Raw genomic sequence first — 27,789 nt, forward strand, 5'->3', positions numbered from 1 at the left:
AACTAAAAATATAAAAAAATAATAGCTGATTATCAAAATATCCAAATATGAATAGATACTATAATCATATATAAACAATACTAAAATAACACTGACGGTCAAATAAAAAAAGATAAGAAAATGAATCAAATTAGACATTTATGTGGCCAAATGTAGTGAAACTACAGTTAAAAGAAAATTGTCTGCATTGATTTTTGGGGAAGATTTTGCAAAAAGGATTTAAATTGATCAAATGTGTTGAACAGAGCTGAGGGAACTACATACTTATATTAGTAGCAAAGAGCATAATCAAATTAGGTGAAATATTTAATAAATAAACATGCAAGAGGAAGGTGTGGAGCATTACAAAAGACAGACAATCCAACTTCTGTGGCCGTAGATTCTAGGTGGGTCTGGACATTAATAAAACAAACCAAGACAAACTGTACAGTTGTATTTCAAAATGCATTTTAAATGTATTTATTGACTCTTGATTCATTGCATAAGACATCCATTCTTTCAAAGATGACTGGAATGTTTCAGGTTGTGGGGGAGACAGGGACAGTTCAAAATAAAGAGGAAAACCCACTAACAATGAAACTTTACTGCATATCCAAAGGCCAGAGATCATAAAAGCACCTGTTCCTCATCAGTGTGTTATTTCAAAGAGGATTGCGTCAATAGACCATTGTATAGCCTTTTATCTGTGTAACCCCCACATAGCTTTTTTTCTTAGAAACTCATTTTCAAGATCCATACATTAAAACGATTCACACTATATTATCCTGCCAAGTTAAGGAGAAAAGAAAAATGGTGGCAGCATGCTGAGCTCAACTACAGGTATTTTTGTACCTTTAAAGTGAACAAGGAACAGTCTGGAATTCTAGTCTCTATATAAATACTATCTTGACTACTCTTGATGAACAATTAAATCCAGATCCTCTCTACACATTGACATGGCAAACTGAAGTGTGTCACAATAGCTTTTGACAGACCATAAGTCAGCCCTATAAAATGTCAAACATACTCCTACAATCTCATTATAATGCATCCTGAAGAACTGTGTATGCCAAAGCGAAAAAAAAGAAAGAAAAAAAAAAGAATCAGAAGTAAAAGAAATTCACATAACATTTAGTATTTACATAGTACATTGTAACCCACCAAGAAATGAAGATGAGCGGCAAAAAAATGGAACACTTTAAATTAATTTCCTGTTAAAAACACCGAAGTATTATAAAAAGAAACCCCCAAAACATTTAATCATTAATTCATTTTTAAACATATGAAAAAAAAAATGGCTGTTGAAGCAGCGGGTTTGGAGTATATTCACTGAGATAAACGTACTTACACTGTTCCAGTTTAAAGTCTAGCTTCTAAATGAACAGTCTTCTTTTTAATTGTTTCCTTTTTAAGCCTCTTTTAAGTCCTTTTTCGCTGACCAAGATTTCTAATCTAACTCTATTTCACATAATATGTTGACACCTCATTAAGTTGTTCATATGAGAGGAAATATCTCTTGAGTGTCTCTTGTAAACAGGAAAAAAATTGAACAGTGCAGGTTTTTTGTGCCATTGGAGAGCAGTTTTGTTTTATACTCAACCACCTGCCCGTAGATTAGCAGGACAGATACAGAGTTTTAGGCTGAGTGGCAAGTGCTATTCATAAAATTCACTATGGGATAATGTAGAGAATAAAAAGTCTGAATGTCAACTCGACGGGCACAAAATATGTGAACGTGGCTAAGTGCTTTACTAATAAACAGGGGTATATACAGTACATAGCTTTAGAAACTGAAGAGTGTTGGATAAACGAAAACATTGTGGAAGTACTAGCAAGCAAGTTAACTAAAGTATTCAGACTTTCATCCAATAATGTGTAAATGTCCTGAAATACGTTCCTGCATTGCTCCATCATAGCTGGTCTTGGTAAACTACTTCTATTTCTAGCCAATCTGAGCTTAATTCAAAATTCAAAGGATTTTCAATCCCGCCAACTCTTTAACAGCTTATTCAGGGACTGTACGTTAAGTTTTCATGGATGACCCTGTCAAGAAATTAATTTTATAAAAATGGACATATTTACATAATAACTTTTTGTTCCATGCACCAAATAGAAATGTATCAGTATAGTCCAATAAACTGGCTATCTACTGAGTAAAACACATTTTCTGGGCTACTTTCTAAAAAACCTTCATAGAAAAGCCAAAGAAACATTGAGACCCTAAGTTAAAAGAAAACTTACTATTATACCTGTCCGTTTGATACCAAAACACAAGATAAAATCTCACCAAGCCAAAAGGCATAAAGATGCCAACAAAATAATCATACTTAAACGAACACAACATGTTATACTAGTAAATGATATACACAAGAACATATGCTGGATTCCTGCATTTAGCAAATTCACAATAGGTACTTGATGCAAGACCTAATTTTGCATTGAACAATATCCCCAGGCTTATGGCAAATGGCAGAAACCACAGATGCTTAAAACACCCAAGGCACTCTTTTTTCACAAGCAACAATAAAAATTCAAACTTTTTTAGTATTTTAGTAAAATGTTACCGCTCAAACTTTCATTGGTAACCCTACAATTTGTCTATACCCCTAATGAACAGTGTAAACCCCAGTGTGAATGTAGGTAGTCAAAAGATTACAGGCTTAAATGACAAAATACAGCTAGATATGATATGTAAAAATTAATTGTTTGCAGCATGAAATGTCCTGTTTGATAAAAGACAGTAACAACAGCAACACAGCTAATCCTTATCAATCAAGCTAACACACGAAACATGCCAACCAGTAAGAAAAGAAGTACAAAACATTAAGTTATTGCACATTAGAGAGGCTCAGAGTCTTGCGTCATTTTAACAAATTCTCAGCCAGCATAATTAACTGACGCTGTGCTTTAAATATTTTTCTAGGACTGCGAAAGACATCATAAAATTTACTCTGTTTTAATTTCAATGCTTAAGGGCTGATCGTTGTGCCATTTTTTCATGTGCTTCTCCAGAGTGCTGTAGACGCTAAAAGGCATGTGGCATATCTCACATTTGTAAACGTCCTTGCCTGTCTGTCCATGCGTCTTCATGTGCCGTGTTAGCTTGCTGCTCTGAGCACAGGCGTAGCTACAAAGCTCACACTTGTACGGCCTCTCGCCAGTGTGGCTGCGGCGATGCACTGTCAAGTTGCTGCAGTTTTTGAAGACCTTGCCACAAAACTCACACGTGTCACTACGCCGACCATCCTTGGAGCTGGGTCGACCAGTCTGAAGGTGGGGTGTACTGGCCCTACTTCCAGTGCCACTGCGCCCAGAGGCCGTCCCTCCATCCAACTCCCCAGGGGGAGTGGAGAACCTGAGACTTCCATTCTCCGAGGAGTGCTCCGAAGAGGTGGCGAAAGGTGATTGTCTTGAGTCCCCAAAGTTGAGGAGAGGATCCTTGAGCTGGCGTGATGCGGCATATCCGGCCAGCCACTGAGAGTACACGTTTTCTGAGTTGGGGATTGTAGGAGTTGGAAGATCAAGGTCTTTTTCCACCTTGATGCGTTTGGAGAGAGGGCTGTCAGATCCTGGACTTCTGACAAGAAGTTTTCTCGAGAGGTCATCGTTTGGGTAGGAGGCTGTTCCATTTACGATGGGTTCATAACCCTCGTTGACTTGATCAGACTCTTTTGGGGAATCGTCACAACCTGTCTCACTAGCTGATCTGTGGTCCCCTCGTTTGTAAAGTTTTAGGGCATCTCGATAGTCCTGAATTCCCTCCACACTTTTGTTGTGTCGCTGTCTATTGTTCTCGTGGTGACGTGCACCTTCTAGGCTCAAGCTAAATTTTATATCATTCCTCTCGCCGACCTCACTCTCATTCTCCTCCTCCTCCTCTTCCTCCTCCTCCTCCTCCTCTTCCTCCCCTTCTTCTTCATCCTCCTCCTCCTCCTCCTCCTCCTCTTCCTCTTCATCTTCGTCATCTTCCTCTTGTCCATTTTCTGGGATTATGCCGTTGTTCTCACTTTTAAACTTTGCCACCACGGATTTGAGAGCATTGGTGGCACTGCTTAGCAGATCACTTGTGCCTGGCTCAGGTGAACTGGCAGTTGAAAGGCCATCATCAGATTTGGAGGTAGTGGAGGAGGATTTGTGCCGATGAGTCTTCATGTGGCGCTTCAACTTGCTGGCCTGGGTGCAGGCATGGTTGCAGAGGTGGCACTTGTAAGGTTTCTCTCCGGTATGACTGCGCCTGTGGACGATTAAGTTGCTCTGGAACTTAAAAGACTTTCCACAAAACTCACAAGACTTTGCCTTCACAGTTGGCATGGTTGGCGTTTGTTGAGTGGGTGTTGAATGAGGTCCAGAAGGAGAATGAGATGCCCCTGGCTGGAATGGCTGCAGCAGCCTTTGCATAGGGCTAGGCCTGTTGGGCGACATGGGCGGAGAGGAGCCAGCAGAGTTGCCTGCAAGTTCCCGTAGTCGTCTCGAGAAGTCCATAGATGGGGAGTCTAAGGGTACCGAATTAAGACGCAGTACCCTGTCAAAGGCGCTTGGGTGGTGGGGGGCCAAAGCCAGATCATCTGGGCTCATGTGATGCCGTGGTGGGGGACTAAAGAGTGGAGGTGTCCTGGGATATCGGCCTTCCCTAGGAACCGAGGACCCATCTCTGTTGGCTATCCTCATCAGGCTATAGGGACTACTGTCTGCAAGGTGGGCTGCATGCAGTGGTGGCTGTGAGGCACAGTCACCACCCATGCCTGGAGCGGAGGCCACCCGAGGAGTTAACGGGCTTCCAGGTTCACTCTCCAGATATATTCGGAAACCATGAGTATTCTGGGCATGCTGTAGCAGGAACCAAGCAGTGCTGAAGGGCTGCTTACAAGTTGTGCAAGTGTAGCTGCTGGGCTCATCTTTTTCTGCAAAACAAAAGCAGATGGAAAAAGTCAGTTGTCCATTTAGGAAATGTTCCTCTTCCACTACAAAGGCTCAGTAAGAATTCACCATAGAAAAGCAGCAAGAAAGTACAAATTGATCAGACACATTAACCAGCACATTTATTAAGGACAATCCCTTTGGAGTAGGTACCTTTCTCAGGGGCACAATGGTGACAGCTCATGGCTTGTTTCTTGTGGAGCTCAAACCAGTAACCTTTTACTTTCTAACCTGGAGCTTTAGCCACTACCTCCATCATCCAAATGCATGGTGCTTAACAGATCGTAATATGATTAATGTTTTCAGAAATGTTTTACATTGTTATTATTTATACAATTATGTTCTTGCCTTAACATTTTGACATGATAAATCACAACTGTAAAACTCAACCTGTTGAAAATGAAAGGGAGTTCAGTTTCTGCTCGAACATCATTTCAAATATCAACTGCCTCGCCTGTCTCTGAGATATCTGACACAAAGGCCAGAGAGAACAAAAAACCTGTACCAAATCAAAACACTTTTTATTGCATAAGAGATGCAAGAGGAGGCTGGTAAATTATGGATCATTACAATCTGCAAAAATTGCAGTTAATTGCTGCCACCTGTGTGGGGTTTGACCTCCTCTGGAGATTTTTCCGTCATAAAAAAGCTACTCACTTTGCCTGCTTATTCTCATGCTTACTCCAATTAAATCATATACCATTATCACATGAATCATACGAGAAGGCCAATGCTTATTTGAATATTTAAAAATACATATGTTTCATATCACCAGCACTGTAGATTTCTTACAAAATTACATAATATCTATATGCTAATTCCTGTCTTTTAACAGCTTGTTCAAGGGAACTTTTGGCAGAGATCCAAGCTCATTCCATCTTAGATGTAAGTTAGTTTGGTTTGTTGATGTATAAAAAAACTCGAACTCAGGTGTGTACCACCCAAATCCACTTCAAGCGATGGTCTGGGGTACAGTGAACTACTAATTGTTGCAGTTCACATTCTTTGCATGGCTTGCAATGCATTTGCAGCAGATGATAATAAAAAGCCTTTTCATTCTATGTAAAGTTAGTGGTAAATCCAACAAGACAAATACAGTGGTGCCCCAAAATACAATGTGAAAGAAGTGCAGGGCAGGGGGGAAGGTAGCGGAAATCAAGTTCTCAAGTCCGGGCCAAGCAATCAAACCAAGTGTGAAAACAGCCTAAAATAAGGGAAGTGTTCTCCTTAGACATATAATCATCCTGCGTCGCTGACATTTAAAACACCCACCTCACCAAGAGCAGCTATTACTTGGTGGCCTTGTCTGAGAGGGCGACTTATTGATTACTTTCAACCTTGTTCCTCTCAGCACATAGCCGACAATCCCATTTTCTTAGTGATATGCTAAAAGGTGAGGGGAGGTATGGCAGAACAGTTTGTGGGCATTTGAGATTTTAAGAAAAGGATAGAAAATAACTGTCTGCTTTGAACATCAGCAAAATACCCTCTTCTAGGATAAATCAAAGATGTCTAGGCATTTTTATGTTATTTTTAGTATTATATAATTCCATTCATATCAAACAACAAGCTTGGAGCAGCTTTCTCTTGATTATTCTCTCTTTGTCCTGGTCAGACTCATTGTGTTGCACTGAGTGCCTGACCACAGACAAAAACCTATTTGACCAATACAAACACTTCAAGGACAGACATTTTTATTGCTCTACAAGTCTTATACGGAGTGCAATCATACTTCTAACTTTTTTTTTTCCTTTTGAGTAACATAAGACTTTGACAAACTCCTATCGGTTTCGATTTTGTAGTCTTTTTATGTTTTTAATCTTTTTAGTTGTTTACACATTTTTTTGTACAAGGTTTATTTTCTATTTGATACATATGAGTTGTGTTTGAACTGATCAGAGCAAATTACCAACATTCAATATATTATCTAATATATATTTGAAGATCTGACATGTGTAATGAGTTGCACTTTAGGTTACATCAGATATGCCTGAATCCCAGAGTACCACATGCAAGTAACAGCCCATGTACTCTCAGACCCTTTAATATACAGTCCTTTTCCTGAATACACACAGATAAGCATCAATGTGAAACCAAAGACTTGAACTTTGTACTTAAAGGGCCCAGATCAGAACATCTGACGTCGTGAAAACACATTCAAGATTTACTATTTAAGGATCACAGAGGCGATGAGGCTACAATTACGCATAATTTGCCAGAAAATAATTACACTTCACTCAAGCATCTGTGCCCTCACACCTGACCCTAGTTTAATCTAGACATGATTATTCTCATATTCAAATCAATGTAATGAAATGCTCCAAACGCCATATGGATACTCCAGGGACAAGGTGAGAAAACCATATTTGGCCACAAGAAAGAATGCGCTCATCAGACAGCTGGTATATTCTTGTCAGTGCCCATAAACATGTGTTGGCCCAAGTGTTTAATTTCCAGTGTTCTCAATACCAGTGCTGGACACACACCCTACCCCCCACTGCAAATTGAAAGTGTCTGAGAGGGTTGAGGAGGGTAGCCATCTTGGAATGGGGCCTCTCATAGAGCGACAAGCAATGGGTCAGCAGTCACCTTAGCAACGCACATTAAAGAGGCAGACAGACAAAAAGGAGTTGACCAGACGGAGAGGTGAAGGGGATAGCGGTTTAAAGCCCACAGAGGGGTGGAGGGTTCGACTGGGGGAGGTGACAGTCTGAGAAAAAGAAAGAGGATGCCATTGGGAAAGATGAACTGGACTAGTCTGTACAGGGCAGAGGTGGAAGTTTTGTTAGCACAAAAGACTGTCCCACAGACAGAGCAAACATTGAAGATAGAAGACCAGAGAAGAAAGGAAAGTGAGGTTGAGACAGTTTGACTCTGACTCCAGCCTACAAGCTGGCAACCACCGACAAGCAATAATCTAGTGCTTATGAAATACTTATTGGAAAATGGTTAGTTCTGACTCTAAAATCTGATTGATTGAGCCATGTTCAAAGCTGCTGTAAAATAGTAAATGTATTTTGTTTAGAGAAATTGAAGCCCGTTTTAAGAACCATGAAGATTTTTTTTTTTATTGTGCCATTATTCTCATGACAATTTCCCATTTTTCTTTCAGTTATCATTAACGTGAAAAGTATTTATACATCAACATAATGGTAAAATTTGATGTAATGCACTTAATTCATGCTTTACATTTTAAAAGTCATTGTATTACAGATTTTTTTCAATCACCACTGAGAAATAGTTTTGAGATTCATGCTAAAACTGTAACCAGCAAATGCATCCCAACCAGGCATAGCATAATAAAGCAGTGAATAAGTCTCTTTCAAGTCTATCTGAGTTTTTGTCTAATCAGGACAACCATAGCACTTTTTTGTCGATTGCATTGTGCAGAGTATCCCTGTCCATTATGAAATGTCATTGGTCCAAAATCCTGTTCCACACAAAAATTGCTGGTGTCGTTGACACTAACTTTGAGTGGCTTACTGCTTTATTTAGAACTGTTGCTGTAAAGAGTTTCAGAAATTCCATTAACACAGCTGGCCTTCTGCACTGATGAACAGTGTACAATGAGGGGTCCAGTATAGCTCCAAACCTTACCACCATGCCAACATTTCCACACTGCTCAACAAAGATTATTTCAAGTCATCCTGTCTCTTCTCTGTTCCTTTCTTTGCATTCTCCTGATCCATGAGAGGACTACAAGCTTAAATGGGCATGTGATAGTCAGGCCTAGTCAGAGAGCTCATTCAGGAAGCACCCCTCAGGCAGAGCTCTGGTACTGGGACCAGTACAAAAAGACCAGTGTTCCCAATTCACATTACAGCCACGGGGTCAATATTTAAGGCTTCCCATCTGGCGCATCTTGGGCACAAGTGATGTAGTAAATCAAGCTAGAATTAAATAGCTTGATTTCTGTTATCCCAAATTAATTTACAAAAACAAATATGGAAGTCATTTATAGTTTGATTCCCCCGTATTGCTATTGCATTGCTATCTCAACCACTAGTGTGAGTTTGAGATTGTTAGTCTACCTATTTGTCCAACCAATGGGTGATGGATGAGGTTTATTATTTATGCAGCGTCGTTTGCTGATGCTAGCGGCACACCTCATTTATAAGCTAAAGGTTAAGCTAAAGCTGAAGTTAACAGGTTAAGCTAAAAAGCCATGTTAGTGTAACTGACTTTGACATTAGCTACAGGAGGTGACGTTTGAGAAAGAGGGGCTATAAAAGCCAAAAGCAGCTGTTACACTTAAGCAGACATAGTATTACTACCTTTCCAAACATTAACTCAAATACAATGGTGCTAACACACGCTGAACAACCTGAAACATAACATTTACCATTAATAAGCGTACATAAGATGGATGCACCGATCACTTGGCTAAGACAGGCCACACTCACCTCAATTCTTCATTTGTCTGACATCAAGCTGGATTCCAGCTCTCTGCTTTGCTACTTAATTGGATACATATGTTCTGATCTGCATCGCAGTATGGTAGCAGATGGGAGAGTTCTGAAAAACGCCACTGCTTTCTGAGCATCAATGAGGAGGAGACTGGTAAAAATAGCCAGTAAATTCTGAAACAAATGCCTTGACCAGGTGCAACATGGGGTTTCCTACGACAAGTAATTTAACTGTCTTCACTTTTTCAAAAGGAGAACTGCAGAGCAATATGAAACAATTATAGCTTAATGTGGTCATGGCTGGTTATGACCAACCTAATCTCATGAGAAAACGTAACTGTTTTATGAATGGCGATTCTTCGTACAATGTAATTTGTATGGAAACTTGCATTTTTTTACCAAAAAAGCAAGCATGAAGGTCCACACTAACTGTGGGGTGTAAGCAGATCATACAAAAATGTACGAATGAGATTGTACAAATTCATTCGAATTAGCCACCAATTTGCTAGAATGTTAAATAGCTACTAACTAAAATGAGAGTGTGATTTATGATACTTAACATGATGAAACAACTTTATACAGTATGTTTGTCGCTTGGTTAAGACAAGGTGTGTCCAAACTGAATACTGAAATTTTTGTATCTGAAAATCTATAGTTAAAATCCAAATAAGTGAAAATACACAGGTTACAAATTAATCAAATTGCTTTGTGGATGGATGTTGTTTGAGCGAAACTGCTTATAAGAATGATTTTTAATCATTTACAACGTTGCAGCTTGGTGTTGTCATGAAAGACTGAGGCAGATGGCAAAAGAATCGTATCTGTCAGGGCTATCACATTTCAATCGCAACGACAGAATATTAATTAACCTAGCAACAGATAAATCACCTTTTTAACAACCTACAGCTCAGGAATTTCGAACAGATTTGGAATGTTACCTGTGCGCTCTTGCCAGAAATCTGTCTGGAGCCCTGTAGATCACAGCTCTTATACAGTACATACTTTCGAGAGACTGTAGCAGGTCAGAGGTTGCAGAGAGGGGGCTGTTTTCACCAGGTCTTCTAGCTGATGTAAACAGATGTCAACAACATTTTTTTAACCTCATGAAGTACAGGGTGAACCAGTTGTCTGCTTTTTCCAGTTTAAGAGTAGGAGTGTTTCATCTGTGTGTGTGGTCACGTACAACTCTTTCGGCGGCCGTGAATGAGCTCTGAAGACGTTAAATCAAAGGCACAAAAGCTTCCTTATTCACCACAGAGCAGGAGGCACAGATTTCTGTTTTGAGACACTTGTGTGGTTAACTAAAGTAGTGTGACTGAGTGAAAAGTGGAAGAGAGTGATAGAAACAACAAGCAAAAGAAGGGGAGAGCTTTGGCCTTCTGGTGACAGCAGGATTTATACTCAGGCAGCTGTAGGACAGCACACCATCTCTAGCTACGCACTAGAAGAGTCCTTAAATTCAGACATTCCAGGGAGGCGCTGGCAAGACCGTACACATACACGGCCCCGCTGAGGTCAAGGGTCACAACTCAGTGAGTGGTGGAGCCAAGCGGAAGAGTATTTGACAGAGCGGCACAACAGACATTCATCAGCTTGTTGGCTAGCAAGTATTTTAAGGGAAAATACATGCAGACACAGCACTTAAAATTTGTGAAATCAAAATTGGAGTTTTGTTGTATTAAGTCCATGTGTGTTAGCGTTGAGGTCATTATTATGCGAACGTGCTCCTAAAAGTTGACAAACTGAGCAGTTATATGCATTTAAAATCTCTCGTCTTTTGGACCAAAAATATTGATGACTCATCTTGCTAAAAATGCTAAATTTTTGTCCTATCAAAGGCACTCTAGAATGAGAATATACTTTCTGCTACATTTTAGATTTTAGCATTTAGCAGATGCTTTTATTCAAAGCAACTTACATTGCCTTTAAGTTTTATTGGTTTATGCATTCCCTAGGAGTCGAACCCATGTCCTTGAAGTCGCTAGCGGCATGCTGCTTGAGTTATATGACTAGCAATAGCAAGGAGCAAATCATAATTCACAGATGTAAGACCCGTTTCCACCGCAGGAACTTTCCCCAGGAACTAGGGACTCTGGGGTGGTACTCGGTGTGTTTCGACCGCAGGGACCGTGGTCTAAATGAAGTTCCTGGTAAAAATTTCTCCCTCAGAAAGTCCCTGCTCACTTTCAAAGTTCGGGGTCTTTCAGGGGTGGGACTTGGGAGTTGAACATGCTGATTGGTTGAGTTCATGCAGCATTTTGATTGGTTGACTCCACTCAGCATTTTATTTCAACCACCATTTCTAAAAGTTGCAGTGCGTCCAGTAAGAGATGTTTGCTATTCGAATCAACAATGGAGTTTAAAAAATATGATCAATAGACCGACATCGAGGTTCAGGATTTATTAAGCTTATATGCGGAGGACGAAATCCAGTGGGAACTGGAAAGTCGCGCGCAGTCCTACGTCACCGGACTAATTTGCAGAATCTTCATGGTACTTTAGACCACGATGGAAACACAGACAGCAACAGGTCTGAAGGGAAAAAGTTCCTGGGACAAATTGTTCCAGGTAATTTCGGTGGAAATGCGGCTTTAATGTAAACGAAAAGCCACTGGACTATTATTTTAAAAGTGGGACTTCTGTGTTTTGTCCCAACTTTCTGTTTCAATAGGAAATGTCAACACATGTGCTTGTAAAGACATTTCAAGGGCTCTTTAAACATGGTGCACATGGATTTAGATATATAGATGTTAATTTCAACTTCTAATATGGCATTTATAGCTTCATTTACCTTAGATACAGTAGATTATGGTATTACCGTGGTTCTGTGGGCATGGTATTCTTGGAAGTCCCTTAAAGAAGTGGTTTTCAACCTTTTTTGACTCAAACGCCCCCAGTTGTTGCTATCCAACACAAAATTGGCTCCCCAATATAAGCTATTTCCAGTATTTCTGCTGTAATTATGACAAAGCTGACTGTTTTTAAACTTTTTTTATTATAAATATTGAATTTACCACAGTTCATTTTGTGACTTCAGAAGTTTCAAGAATTGTCAATTAAATGTTAGGTTCAATTAAAAACAACAGTTATTGGGGGGTTGTATTTTTATATATAGGCTATGTTTGTATTATTTTATTAAAATTATTATTTTATAATGTTATACAATAAATTTCAAAAAATAAATACTTTTTTTTTTTTTAAATTTCATTTAGAGTCAGATTCTTTTAATATATTCATGATAATTTCAAATTTAAATACTTTTTTTTAGTTTGAGGCTCCTTTAGAAGAGGCCCCTGGTTGAGAACTACTTCCTTTAGAGTACCATATCAGTACCATGTTACATGAAACATGGAATGTTCTCATTCAGTACCAAGCTAAATATCAAAGCACTATGGCCTAACCATCTGATACTATCAGTATACTAACATAGTTTTGTTGGGGAGATTGTTCCAGGACAGACAAAGTCAAAGAGACAAAAATAAAAAGCTTGCCAAAACGAGGCCCTCAAAATTTTAGTAGCTAGAATTTTCTTTCACATTTGATATTCTTTGCAAAGCATCTTTTCCATGTGTGTACTCACATGAAGTCTTCTGCCTCTTAATACATGACAGGAAAATCCTGAGAAGGCTCAACACCACAACGAGGGCATCTGTCCTCTCAGTGTGATGGGCCTCTGGGTTTATATGTGTCTTTGTGCATGTGACAGTGTCTCTGTGTGTGTCTGTCTGCGATAGTTCACTCTGACAGGCTTGGAGGGCAGGGGTTCACGGAGCAGGGCAGGGGACAGAGGAGATGATCCATTCTCATCCAGACGATAATGACATGACAGGAGCAATGGGCGCACGGGGGATCAGAGTTTAGATTTGGACAGATTTTGGATTTTTAAATGCACCCTACCCTTCTGAATGGCTCTTAAGACGTTGTCTGGTTACTGCACTGAAAGGTTCTTTGCCAGATGATAGTCACAAGCACAGCTACAAGAGACTACATGTAGGCACACAAACATCACATGCCAAATAAAGTGACCCAATCTATGCATGTCAACACATTTATACCACACCGTTAAATGATTTGACAGATTTTCCCCACAATGAAAGCGTGCAACACTGTCCGTCTGTTTTTCACACACATGCATTGTTTCAACCTTCTCATCAAAACCTCTTTCTTGCCGTAAACTTCAGTAGACATGCTTTCACATGCAAACTGAACACGCCACTTAAACTGTCATGGGCTTTTATGTTCAGTCAGTAAGACGCTGAATGGAAGCTTTGTGACTGTTTCATGCCTGCATTCTACAAGTGCTCAATTTGTTACAGGGTAATGTCACCACGGTGTGTTGCTCAAATGCAAGAGAGGCAAACAAACAACAGAAAGAGGGACGGGAAGACAGTGGAAAGAAAGAGACTATAAGACAAGGGGTCTAAGATGGGATTGTATGAGAGGTATAATGAAAGAAAGGGAGAGAAGAGCAAACAGTCAAAAGAATGAAAGACTGGTGGGAGAAGAGTAGAAGAGGCTGATACAGAGAGAAATACATCGATGGACAGATAAGTGCTAAAGCAAATTAACCTCTTTAATTGGACCGGCGCTCTCTCTCAGCTCAAAGATTGTTTCAGGCCGCTGACAGCTGACGGGGTGAGACGCTTCAGGCCCATGATGGGACATCTGCTCCCTGGCTAGACAGATAGCTCTTCTGGACACTGTATTTTTGTCAGAGCTAACGAATGAAAGGAAGGGATGTCAAAGACAAATAAGAGAAGGGCATTAAACATTAAACTAATCCAATTTAATAATCAATAATTCAATTTATTTATTAACAATAATAATTTAATAATAAACTAAGATAGGCATTTTCAAAAATGCTCTCTGTGCTGTCAAAATAAAAGTCCCACTTATGACATTTAATGGCCAAACAGAAAAATGTGTCTGCTGATAATTAAAAAAAAGAAAGAAAAAAAATTAACTTTAATGCTAAAAAAATAAAAAATTATATATATATATATATAGTGTCCAGAGAGCATTTCTTATATATATAGATCAACCACTAGACTTCTTACAGTCCATTCATGCGCTATATTCCAAGTCATCTGAAGTAAATTATAGCTTAGTGCAATAGACCAAAATTTAAGTCTGTTCACTGATAACATTTCCTTCTGCCATAACTCTGAAATCTCATTTGACCTGCATATGTATATGCAGAATTGTTCAGTTGAACACAGTCATTATTCTGTATTTATGATGCTTGCTTTTTGGAATTGGTCACTGTACTGTATGCTTTTGTTGTAGAGAAAGAGTGTTAACTCTCAGTGTGAACATTCTTCCTAACATCTAACTTAGTGTTTAATAAAGAAAGAAAGTCATTTGGCTTTGGAACAACATGACAGTAAGTAAATAATGACAAGATTTTTTTAGGTCTGAGGCCATGACATCTCAGCTGAATGCCAAGATTGTATGTATGTGCCTTCAAGAGGAAAACTCAAGGAAAGATTTAGATTTTTGTCTCAATGATTTCGGAAGAGTAATTCCATAGTTGCATTTCTGTCAGGGATCAGCAGTAACAGTGAAAGGTCAAACTATTTCCCCAGCGTAGTGGCTGTTTCCTGAGCTCTTTAGAATTGAGGAAGAAGTCAATGAACAAGGAGAACACATCTGAGTGACCTCCATCTTGATATGGATGGCCTTGGCTAGTTTAACCCGCACTTTCGCAAAAATATATCACGTCTGACAGAAACAGAGATGTGGAAAAACTAAAACTATTCATGGACGGGTGTAAAAAGAGAACATTGTGAATCTATAGCCAGTGTCTCTCCACATTCAGAGGGGATATTGATAGGCCGTCTACAGCTCAAGTATTCACTTACCAAACAAAACTACAGAGCACCATCTGGAAGTTGTGGCCCACTTTGAGGAGTCAGAAACGCAGTATGGCACATATATACACACACAAAATGAAATAGAGAATGTGTAAAAAGAGACATCAACAGAAAGATCGAGAAAACAGATAGACTGAGAAAACAGACTGACATACCCTAGCACATTTACACACACACATAGACATACCCAACAGAACCAAACACAAAGACGCACAAATTCACACTGAGAAACCGTGACACTCAGAGACCCCTGCTGTGTGTGAGAGCCCCCTCAAAAATCTGCATAAATACATATGCAAATGTGCGGGTCAACTGATAGACAAGTGAAGAGCATGCAAAGGAACATATTTATCCATCTCTATGCGAAACAGATATTTTCACAAACGTGTGATTTTCACACTTCAAATGAACTTGTCCGTGTTGCATTTATCATGTTTCGCCTCCATACACAAATGAGCGGTTTCATGACACCCATCATATTCAATTCACAATGTATATCTCTCAACTATCCTGCTTTTCATTGTCCTGCACTCTCAAAAGAGCTTCATTCAGGTATTCTTTCTTGTGTGTACGCATGTGTTTTGTGAATTGTCTTGAACACAGGCACGCAAGTGAAGACAAGGCCAGCCAACCGGTTTGAACCAGTCTAAAAGTCAGCACCTCTTTTTGCCGTCGGCCCAGAAAAAAAACAAAAACAAACCATTGGCATTTGATATACAGACAGCAGGTATGAGGGCTGCATATGTGTGTGTGCATGACATCTTGTCAGATTTAAAAGACCTGGAGCTCAGCCAAGTTGATCTAGAAATGGACAGCCACCGTCAGGGTGAAAGGACGGCCCTTCCCCCTCCAGCAGTTCTCGACTTGACCCTCCGTTAACCTAAAGAACACATGCTCAGCTAGCACTGCTCTCCCTCAGCCACTTTCTTTTCCTTTATCTCATTCCTTCTCTCTATCTGTCACTTTTTTAGAGCAATAGTTCATCTAAAAATACAAACAAAACCTCCATGACTTTATTTTTTTCATGGAACATAAAAGGAGATATTTATTGCAGACTGTTCAAGCTGTAATAAACAACGAACAAGCAATGAAAGTGAATAGTGACCATGGTTGTGAGGACAACATTTTTAGTAGCCTAAATAACTTCAATTTTGGTCTGTTCCTTGAATAAAGTTATCATATTAATGATTCATATGGACTATTTTTATGATACTTGTATTGTGCTTTTTTTTGTGCATTTTTTTTGAGTATTGGTCACCATTAACTTTCAAAGTATGGAAGAGAGCAGCGTGAACATTCATCAAAACTTCTATATTTGTGTTTCATGGAAGAAATTCAGTCAGATGGGTTTGGTACATGCAGAAAGTTATCATATGGATTATTCATATGGACTATTTTTATGCTTTTTTGTTTTGGTCACCATCCACTGTATGTATGGAAGAGAGTAGCATGAATATTCATCTATAAAAATGTCTATATTTTAGTTTCATGGAAGAAAATCAGCCAGACATGTTTGGAAGGACTTGCAGGTGAGTAAATGACTGAATTTCTCTTTCTGTCTCTCTGGTTTCCTGAGTTCTTTTGGTCACTTATTTGTGGATGTTTCTCTCCGTTCCTGTCTACTTCCCTCAAAAGCTCTTCAGCTAGTGAGACATAGATCATTCCGGCATCTTCCCCCCTGCTCTATTCAGGATAAACAAAGTGCCTCAAGTTCAGGCCCCACCCCGGGACCCTTAAACAAAGCCATCTATCATGCTGTCTGGCCGGACCTGTTTGGCCACAGCCAGGGCTGCCTCAGCCTCCGAGCCCCCACCCTGAGCACAATCCCCCCATTGTGTCCACGTCGGCCTCCCTGCCGGCCTCTTCTCACACCCCATGACATAGACACAGGGTTAAGTCAGGCTCAGGAGGAGAGCCAGCACCTGTGATGGGGCAGATAAAGGTAGCGCCAGCTGCACTGCATCATACATGAAAATGAAACACAGGTGCTGATTTCTTAAATGTACTGTGAGTGCCGAAATAACCCTTACACTAGGGTAACAGTGAAGGAATGAATTTAAAGTAACCGAAAGGTATATTCCTGAAATACTTCACGCAAGTATACGAATTCAAATGTTTCGACAGCATAAATAATGTGTGCATGTACTTAATGTGTCCTTGCATTACCGTGACCTCCCAACTCAAGAGGGCGATAGAGTTAACTTCAAATGTCTGTGGCATTAAGTCAGACATGTTATTCTTCATGTAGCTAGCTACAAACTTTAATATTTTGAATATTTTTTCAGCAGTCAGAACAGAAGTTGATCCAAAAGAACTGGAAATTGCACTGTTGACATATTTCGCAGTGCTACATGAAATTGAAATAGAATAGTTAAAGGGTTAGTTCACCCAAAAATTAAAATTTTGTCATTTATTACTCACCCTCATGTCGTTCCAAACCCTTAAGACCTTCGTTCATCTTCGGAACACAAATTTACTTTTTGTGCGCAAAAACAAAACAAAAATAATGACTTCATTCAACAATTTCATCTCTCCTCTGTCAGTCTCCTATGCTGTTTACATTATATAGACAGTGCAGGCTTCCGTGTACTACGTCAGAACGCCGACTCAGTATTGGCCAATGCTGTTCATGTGAGCAGGCAGGAGCCTGCCAATAATGAGTCGGCGTTCTAACGTAGAACCTGGGAGCCTGCACTGTCTATACAACGTAAACAGCGTAGGAGACTGACAGGGGAGAGACCAAATTGTTGAATAAAGTTGTTATTTTTGTTTTGTTTTTGCGCACAAAAAGTATTCTTGTCGCTTCATAACATTAAGGTTGAACCACTGTAGTCACGTTAACAATTTTAAAGATGTCTTTACTACTTTTCTGGACCTTGAATGTGGTAATTACATTGTTTTTTATGGGGGATAATAAAAAAACCCTCTCGGATTTCATCAAAAATATATTAATTTGTGTTTCAAAGATGAACGAAGGTCTTACAGATGTGGAACAACATGAGGGTGACTAATTAATGACAGAAATTTCATTTTTGGGTTTTGAATTTGAACGTAAATGCCTTTAAAGAGCATTTACGTTCAAATTCAAATATCGTAGCTGTGCATTCAACTCAAATTAATTTATCATGGTTGAACTGTGTTGTGAACTTGGAATCATGACCAAATGTATACATGAAAGATTCATCATAGCACACATTGAATTAAATTACATCAACAAGCTACCTCAATCTCCTTTCGGTTGCTAATGTTTTAGAAACACTAAATAATCCATTATGAGGCATCATGTAGCACTAATCCAACTACATTCTGTTTGGAGTGATCAATCATTTATGACTTTGGCTCATGCCTGCTACATGGGAATCCAATAGATGTTTGTTTACATTTTATGCAATGTTCATTGTTATATAAAAATACTATTTTAAACCATGAGACTTGGAATAAAAGACTCTAAAAGTCATTTAATGGTGCACAGCTCTGTTCTGATCTGTTTATTTCTCTAGTGACTCAGTCTGTCTTCGCCTGACGCATATCAACCGAATGAACTCATAATGGGCTAATCAAATATGCAAAATAATTGGCAATTACCTAGAGGGACTAATGGTCATTAGAATTTACAACAAGGTAATGAACTAAAGTCTGCATGTACCATGCATATTCATAAAGCAATCAAGGCTTTGAAGATTAAAGAAGTGCTTCAAATTCAAATGAGCCACAGAATATTATCAGTGAGATTCAGAGAGAGAGAGAAAAAGAGGGAGAGAGAGAGAGAATGTTTCCCAAGATAAAAGACTAAACATTTTGTTACATTCCACTTCAGTGCTTCTATTGCAATAAAAGAGCAAAATTAAATACTCAAGAATTAAATGAATTAATCAGCCTCTTTACAGAACTACTTGCATTGTGCTTTATACAGCTGATGTCTTTACATATAAATGATTAAATGATTATTTGCCCTCCTATTCATTGTCTATAGCCATTTCCAAAGTCCAACGCTCAAAGACAGAAGAGCAGAGTCTTAAGTGTCTTTACAGATGTGTATTAATGTTCATTTCCCTCATGCATCAAAATGTTTCATTTCACAGTGTAGCAAAACTACAGACATCACTCAACTCCAATGCAACCAACTGACCCAAAAGAAATTGAGTTTGCATGCAAAAGCATGAATGAAGAAGTAAAAAATAAAATGTAGATGGAGAAAGACACCAAGAGAGAGAGCGAGAGACTTTCAGGGAACCATGACCCTAGACACAGACAGTGAGGGGCCTCTTGGGTCTTTATCTCATTCTATAGAACACAGATAAGACACACCAGCTGCAGACCACACACACACACACACACGCACACACTCACACACACAAACATACACACATGCATGAATATATATATATATTGAGTCCACAATATAACAATAAGCAAAACGTTCTTTTCCAAATTAGCTTCACATCTTCACAAAAAAATCTACTGCATAAGTAAAAAATCTTTTCCTAAAGAGGATATAAATGTCAAATAGATGATTAGAAGAGTACATTTCTTATAACTAGTTTACTTTAGTTTACACATTTTTACTGCTTTATACCCATGTTTGATGTTTTTTTGTGAAAAATAAAGCTTGTACAGTACAAAACCTGTATTTTATACTTTATATTACCAATAATATTTCAACACAGAGCTGCAGGCAGTTTTGTATTCCCTAGGCAAACACTAAATAGAAGTGTCTACAGCTCAGCTGGCTGGCCACACTCACACACAAACACATCCGTACGCGCACACACACACGCACAGGTGAGTCACAATATCATATGATCCTGACAGATCTGATGATTGCATAGCTTCATGCTGAAAGGGGTTTGTGTCACAACACAGTCAGTACACATCATGGAGATATGTGTATGTGTGTCCACAATAAATGTGTTTTCATGTGCTCTGCAAGCTCTGCTATGCAAACAAAATTTGTATCAATGCACTGCATATTTTTATGAATATAATGCATTTTACATGCTTTAACCATCTCCATTTCAACAATTTTCATTATTTTAAGCTTTTTTGCAGTTCACTTAACCCTCTGGTGGTCTTCAGTCATTTTTGACCAAAAATGTATTTATTTTTTTTAATAATAATTTATTACTTTACTGGAATGGTACAAAACTTGTTAAAGGTTTTGGCACTTGCTATGTGAACACACGCACACAAATCATGGACATGATTTGAAAATGTTAAATGGTCCTGAAAAAATAGCCACATTTGTACTCCTTGCGATCAGAAATGACCTTATTGGAAATGAATGGGAAGCGAATTTCATCTAGTGGAAACGTTTTGTACTGCACCCAAACAAAATCTTACTGAAAGCTAATTTTTTGAGATATCAACCTCAAATTTGGAACTCAACTTGTATAGATCTATGGCTTTGATTTTTTTTTGCAGTTATAGAGTAAAACAAACTTTTTTAAGTTCACTCTTAATTTTTTTTTTCCACTTCTTGTAATATCCATAATCTGCCAAGTGTCTTCTTTAAAAAAAGAGACCAAACTTAGACTGTGCTCCACAGCATTCAAGATTTATGACAGGTCTATGCTCAAAAAGTGAACAAATGGATTATAACCACTGCATAAATATAATTTAGTACCATATAATCCCCTAAAAATACAAAATATTAAATAAAAAAACATTATTGAATTAAAATAAAGTACATTAATTTCATTGAAATAAAAAAAATTGGCCATTTTTGACCACCACGCGAGGAGCACCAGAGGCTTAAATAGTCGTGTGTTGTGAATTTTTAAAAGTACTAATATTCCATGTATATTCCATGCAGTCCCTCAATTAATGAGGTCATAAACCTGCAAGCAAAATAATAATAATGCAAAATAGTATGCATGTCACACTGCAGGACACTGCTGTTTTAGCTTGAAATGCCATGTCAGCGAACAAATATATAAACTTCACCACAATACACATTCCCGTCTGCTCTGTGCCAATGTCCTGCCATATGCCCACTGAAAGGGAACCCTCGGCAGCATTTGCCAAGTCAAACGCGCTGTCATGTTGTGTCGAGACAGACTCAGCCAACCACACACAAACACACACGCTTTTGCTCAGATCAGCCACTTTTTCTACGACATTAATATAAGAAATATCACCTCCCCTCTGTGTAGCATCAAACTACTTTATTGCTCAAAATTTCATGGTTCTCAATTAAATATCAACTTCGTTTTAGATGTTTCTCTTACAATTAACTTAAAGAAGTAAAAACTGAGATAATTTTTGTCAAACAAAGAGTACACAGCTTTGAGTGCAATTTGAGACATTCTCAAGATCTTGTCTAAAACAGTAGTGTAAGCAAATGTGCATGAGATTACTAGGGTCTTTTTCTCAGGAGAAAAGTAGAAGCCTTTTAGCAATTTTAAAATCTTTTCTGAGAAGCCTGTAAAGTTCCTCAGTGATGGTGCACCATTGGAGGATCCCCAAACTTCCTGTCTCCCGTTCCACTTGCTCTGTTCCAGCTAATGATCCATAACTCTCCCCGGTAAGAGAATAGTGGATCAGTGCCAACGACATCAAGACACCAAGGCCAAGAACACCAGCAGACACTGGATAACATAACAGAAAGAGTCCATTTCATCGCAATTTAGTAGTTACACGCAGTTAACGTGCAATGTAAATATGATCTGCGCAATAAAATATTGTAGTTAACTCATCATCAAAGTTCTTCTCCTTGTGTTTACATTATGAAGAGCGGCTTCTAGAGTCTGTGGGGACCAGGAGACGGTACAGCGCTTATTAAACAACAATACGAGACGGGATCACCTATATCAGCCTCAGAGAAAATGGCTTCACATGGATGTACTTAAGAAAATAACCCCAGAGAGATAGCAGATAAGGGGGCTGGGGGAGGGAGGTCTGCAGAAAGGGGTTATTGCCTGAACTCATCGTCTGGCCGCTCGGGGGCATTCAGACTTGAATAAAATGGGGGTGTGATGGGGTGTTGTTAAGGGGGGTATTAAAAGCTGCTGTGTCCACATGCATATCTTAAATTGTTTATCATGCAAATTTCTCCAAGCGTGAACCTTTAACGGATTCACCATTTACAGCCGATACAGAATTCCATCTGTTGTGACGGACATCTGCTTGCACGACGCGACGGATCACGCATGTGCTTTACATGTAACGGCGAAAGCGTGTGACCCGTCTGGACCAGGACGGGCTAACACTGAACGTCCTGAGAGATACTACAAGGCATACATTGAAAAATACTTTTTTTTTTAGGTTTGTCCTTGTTACAGTGTTACCGTACAATTAAGTACTGTAATATTCATTAACATGTTCTTACTAGGGTTAGGGTTTGGTTTAGGGTTAGTTGTATGTAATTATGCATAATTTACTGTTATTACTATAGTAAGTGCATGTAACATGTAACAAAGACACTGTAAAATACTTTCTAATGCTATCAAATGTAGAAAGATAGGTAGATGTTTTAATAAACCTCATCCCAGTGTGACCTCAAGACAAACGTCAACTTGTGAAAATGATAATATATTCATAATTCAAACAGAAAAGTTTGTCTGGCACAAGCTGAGCATTCCATTTTAAAGTGGAAGTCCTAAAAAGTGAATTTTTATTTGTAATTTGTGTAATTTAAATGTATGACTGCAACATAATATCAAGATATATGCTGCATGTTTTTCTTCTTTCTGGATACGCTGTGGCTAACGCAAAGGGAGACACTTTCTCATAAGTATGAAAATGACTAGAATCAGTAACAATCTGTGGCAGATCTCGTCTTGGACAGCTGAAAATGATTTTCTTTTCTTTTTTATCAGTATGAATGTACCACTCTGCAGCTATACATTTACTGGAGTAGGATATGACCTTATGAAAACCACACTAAACACACCAACATCTGCGAAACCCACATGAGAGAAATGAGAGAATGTCCATTCATACTGACAGCAAGGACACTATTTTCATCCACTACACAGTCAAGTTCCTTTTTTCTTGAAAATAAAAGGACCAATCATAAATGGAAAGTGGAAGGAGGCTGTAAAACCACAAGCTATTAGAAACATGGTATTCATCAAGGCCTTCCGATTAGAAGTTTCGACTTTGCGAACGCTCTCATAGATTCGCTTCAACGCAAACATCTGTTACTCTACCTGTTAAATTCTCCTGCTTGGGCCGTAATCCATGCGGTGTGGAGGCTAAATGCTCCTCTCCATGGGGCGAAACTTGAACTGCCACCTCCACAGGGGCGCAGGCTCGCCGCAGGCCTGCGGGTGGAGGCGACGGTGGAAGGTCTGAACATTTGTCCATGCATAGGCGTCCTTGACACTGCCTGCGTTTGTGCTCGATGAACACCAGGATGTCAGCCAAAGGAAACTTGGAGCGGCACTGACCACAGGTGAGGAGGTCCTGATCCCTTTTAGGGGTGGATGGTTCCAATCTGGGGTGGCTTTCCCCGTCCTCTGGGATATCTGCCGTCACGGGCTCGGCTACGGTAGGAGAAACGCAGAAAGGGAGGTGTGAGAGATGGCGGAATAACTTCTTGTAATATCCATAGCGAAACTTGATAATGACTTGATAAGTGCTAATTATATATGTACCGTAAGTGATAATTATATTCATTTCCATATAAATGGAAGAGGTGTTGAAATCTGTAGTAGTGTTAGAGGTGTTATATGTCATATGTAGTCAGGTGTCATAGGGATGTAGAATAAATAAATGCTGATTTAGGCACAATGATGTTCATCCTCATGAAGTTTTCCAATGCTACAATGCATCAATGTATAGCATTTGCACCAGAAGACTTTAATATCTAACCATTATTGAAATGCTGACACTTCTATCAGAGGAATACTGACAGTCAATGAAAGGCAGATGCAGAGAAGATGAGAAACCAAAGACGGAGAGAAAAACAGTGGTTGCCCAGTAAAGAGGAGGGGGTTGTTCACTTTAGTTGCATGACCCTGTTCATTATCCTGCCAATCTCACGTCTTAATGAACCCAACACCTCAGAGAATCAAAAAATAGATTCTAATTTGACTGCAAGATGATTGGAACCCATTTAGTTAAAAGTGCTGGAATCCTCTGAACTGAGGTTAGCTATTGAGGGGAGTATGTGGGGTAGTTCCCAGAAGGACAGCCAGAACATATGAAAGAGCAATCAAAACCACATCATGCGTCTGAACTGGGCTGAGGGAGATTGTTGCCATCGGTGGTAGGTTAACCCTAATTCTGTGTCAGGTCACGTGGGACAAAAGGTGGGGGCGACAATATATGAGTTTCTGACGAAGACTAAAAACATGCTCTAATATTTTAATCGATGCTCTTTTACGACTTTTTGTTCTTCCAAAGAACACAAGATACTCTGAGCCTCCGATCGGATCTTGTGTTGGACAAACAGGTGTAATTCAAACCTCTTGTGAAACATCAGGAGAGTTTCCAAACAACACAATGCACTAACACTTTTAAACCCTCCTCCATTCTTTGAATATATTTAATCTGATTTAATACTGTATACATTGTAAGTACATGATAAACGCAAAGAAGACACATGGGTCAATAAAGTGGTGCTTTTTTGTTTTGTTTTTGGTCGGGATATATTAAATTACTCTAAAATTCTATACCCTTGAGTATTCAAGGTGCAAGGAATATTTTAGTAGCATTTTATAGCATTGAAAACCAATTTTTTTTGAGAATTTGATTTTTAAATGGAAAATTTTTTCAAAAAATGTACTAAATCATCATGAATAAAAAGATTATATATCTATGGCACGTGTTTTAAACTAGATCTTTAACTAGATTTCCTTTTTATCATTTTGTAAATCCTTTGCCATTTACCCGCAAGAACTCAAAGTAATGTTTATATAATAAAAAACTGTAAATGTATAGAACAGGAGAACCGAGAGAAGGCTGGGCTGAATAAGACCAAGTTCAAGTTCACCTAGTACTGTCTCATCTTGAATGGACCTTCATTTGTTCATTTTCTGCCCCCTAGCGGCAACTCGTTTCACACGATGCGGTATCAGAGAACACGTTCAAACGCAAATTAAATGCAAGTATAAAATCAAGCCCTACTAGATCAAGGGTAAAATTCACTTTCACATGGAGTTCATGTAGATTTTATAATTTATAATGGCCTTTATGTTTGTAAGGTTTTGACACGCAACACTTTGGTGCTTTGATCGCCTCGCCGGGGGGTTTTAACAGGTTTGACATGATAGATGCATAAAAACAGGTTTGTATACCACTCAATGTTAAACGAACCTTCTTTCTCTAGCCTAAATAAAAAAAAAAACCCTTCGTTATCTAGATTCCCGTTTCAATTCTTGAAAATCGTCTTTCAAGAACCGAAGGAGGAAGTTGAGGGGAAAAAACACTTTCTGAGACGTAGATGCTCTTGTTTAGTTTTTGTAAACAAACGTAACACGGTATCTATAATAAGTTTCACAAATGTATTAATTTAAAGCCTAAAATTAGTAAAAACTAGTTTGGGCTTTTAAAAGATCCAAAGGGAATGTGAACTCAGAGGTGAATTTTCCGAACTGATTTTTTTTTTTTTTTTAATTATTAAAAAGTTGCGTTTAATTTACTTATATACATTCATATACACACATACATAGGCTATATGCACATACATATGTAGCCTAACCTTAACGTAACATTCACCTTCAAGCGTTGAGAATCATAGCGAAGCGCAACATCAACACGCGCTTCGTTCCATCTTGAGAGACTCATCTTCATGAACTCAGTTTAAAACTTAGCCTATATGAAACATATTTGAGCTATCAAGAAAGAAAAAGAACTCCCCGTAAACTTACGCGAAAACTCCCGTTTGCTTAAGTGCTGGGGTTTGCCCTGCTTGCGGCGAGACATGTTGGACACGGTCTCAGCTGGGCTCACATTGGGAAGAGCCAGAGTCTTCAGAGAGTCCAGAGCAAAAATCTTCTTCAGCGATGCATAGGGTATCCCACATGAATTATAGAGAATAGTACAGAAGAGACGCGTGTAGTGGCAAGACGCTTGCGTTGGGCTTCATGGCTTCTCGGAGAAGAACACAAGACAGGAATGGAAAAGTAAGCGAAGCCCCCTGAGCTGCTGCAAGTTCAAGTGCGGACGTGACGTGCCAGCGAACTTGACCGTCCAGAGGTAGATGATGGACATGGATCTGCTAAACACAGGCAAGAGGAGGACGGCTGAGAGTGGGAGGGGGTGAGACTCGTAAAAACCAATGATGGGCTGCATGTGAACCATAGACCTCAACAGCCAATGGGCAGTGAGTGAGAGAGAGAGAGAGAGAGAGAGAGAGAGAGAGAGATGTCTGAATGCAGGAACCAAAAGACATACATAAAGGTGGTCAAAATGACCCTTCCTGTGTTCAATAGTTTCCTTCAAATAAAATTTTAGGCTAAAAAAAATGAAATATAATATAATAATAAATATTATACATTAATAATAGCCTACATCACAGGTGTTTATGTGAGAAATATAAGCACATCTCAAAAAAGTGTGCATCTTTCTGTTCATTTTTTTTTTTTTTTTTTTTTTTTGCACTGCTTGCTTTTTTAAGATAATGAGAACAGTTCCATTCACTTTTAATTATTACTATGTTCAACTTTTAGATTAATAATCCTAAACAAATGAAGTATATCTTTTCGCAGTGTTTTGCAAACTCTTTGCATCTTAATCAGCGTCATGCCGTGCATCTGTCTTGAAGGAGTTCCGATGCTGGACACTTGTTGTTTGCTTTTCATTTACTCTTCACTCTATAGGCACTTCTATAATTGTAAGAGACATGATGAAGTAATAAAATTACTTTTTATAAAATAAATAAAAAACAGTAAACCATCAGTTTAGGACAAAATATTGTAGCAATTAAATCAACCTCAAATATCAGTATTTACAAAAATAAAGTTAACATCCATGTAATTAAAATAAGTTAGCCTAAATTAAATGTTTTTGATGACAAAAAGTAAATACTGCTAATTTTTTATCCATTTCATGACTCAAAATTTATTAATTTTTTTTTTTTCTGAACATATATCCAAGAACACACACACACACACACACACACACACACACACACACACACACACACACACACACACACACACAGGTTTGTTTTTGTGAATTGTGGGGACATTGCATAGGTGTAATGGTTTGTATACTGTACAAAACGTATTTTCTATCGCCCTACACTACCCCTAAACCTATACCCATCACAGAAAACTGTGCACATTTTTAGTTTACAAAAAACTCATTCTGTATGATTTATAAGCCTTTTGAAAAATGGGGACATGGGGTAATGTCCTCATAAGTCACCCTCTCCATGTAATACTGATATGTCCTGATATGTCACAAAAACGCGCACGCACACACACACACACACATACTACTTTGTGGGGTCCAAATGACCCCACTAAGATAGTAAGATGATAAGATATATATATATATATATATATATATATATATATATATATATATATATAAAGGACCAAGTAAAGTGCCCCACAAAGTCAAAGATTACATATCTTACGCACAAAGTAATAAATACAAGTACACACACACACACACACACATGTTGGGTTTCCATGTTTCTTGGGGACATTCCATGTACAAAC

General features: G+C 38.7%; 1 protein-coding gene across 2 annotated transcripts; it reads right to left on the reverse strand.

Moving 5' to 3' along the window:
• Window positions 1–430: 430 nt before the first annotated feature.
• bcl11ab (BCL11 transcription factor A b) lies at window positions 431–26,889 on the reverse strand. Of its 2 annotated transcripts, XM_051897024.1 has the most exons (3): window positions 25,990–26,889; window positions 23,326–23,661; window positions 431–4,880 (listed from the first exon to the last, which is right to left on the reverse strand). In XM_051897024.1, exons 1-3 carry the CDS (start codon window positions 26,042–26,044, stop codon window positions 2,926–2,928), a joined length of 2,346 nt encoding a protein of 781 aa, XP_051752984.1. In that variant the 5' UTR covers window positions 26,045–26,889; the 3' UTR covers window positions 431–2,925. The 2 variants fall into 2 exon arrangements, with proteins under 2 accessions (XP_051752984.1, XP_051752985.1); XM_051897025.1 differs by lacking the exon at window positions 23,326–23,661.
• Window positions 26,890–27,789: the final 900 nt, after the last annotated feature.

The sequence above is a fragment of the Ctenopharyngodon idella genome, chromosome 6 (genome assembly GCF_019924925.1).
Source record: "Ctenopharyngodon idella isolate HZGC_01 chromosome 6, HZGC01, whole genome shotgun sequence".
Lineage (NCBI taxonomy): Eukaryota > Metazoa > Chordata > Actinopteri > Cypriniformes > Xenocyprididae > Ctenopharyngodon > Ctenopharyngodon idella.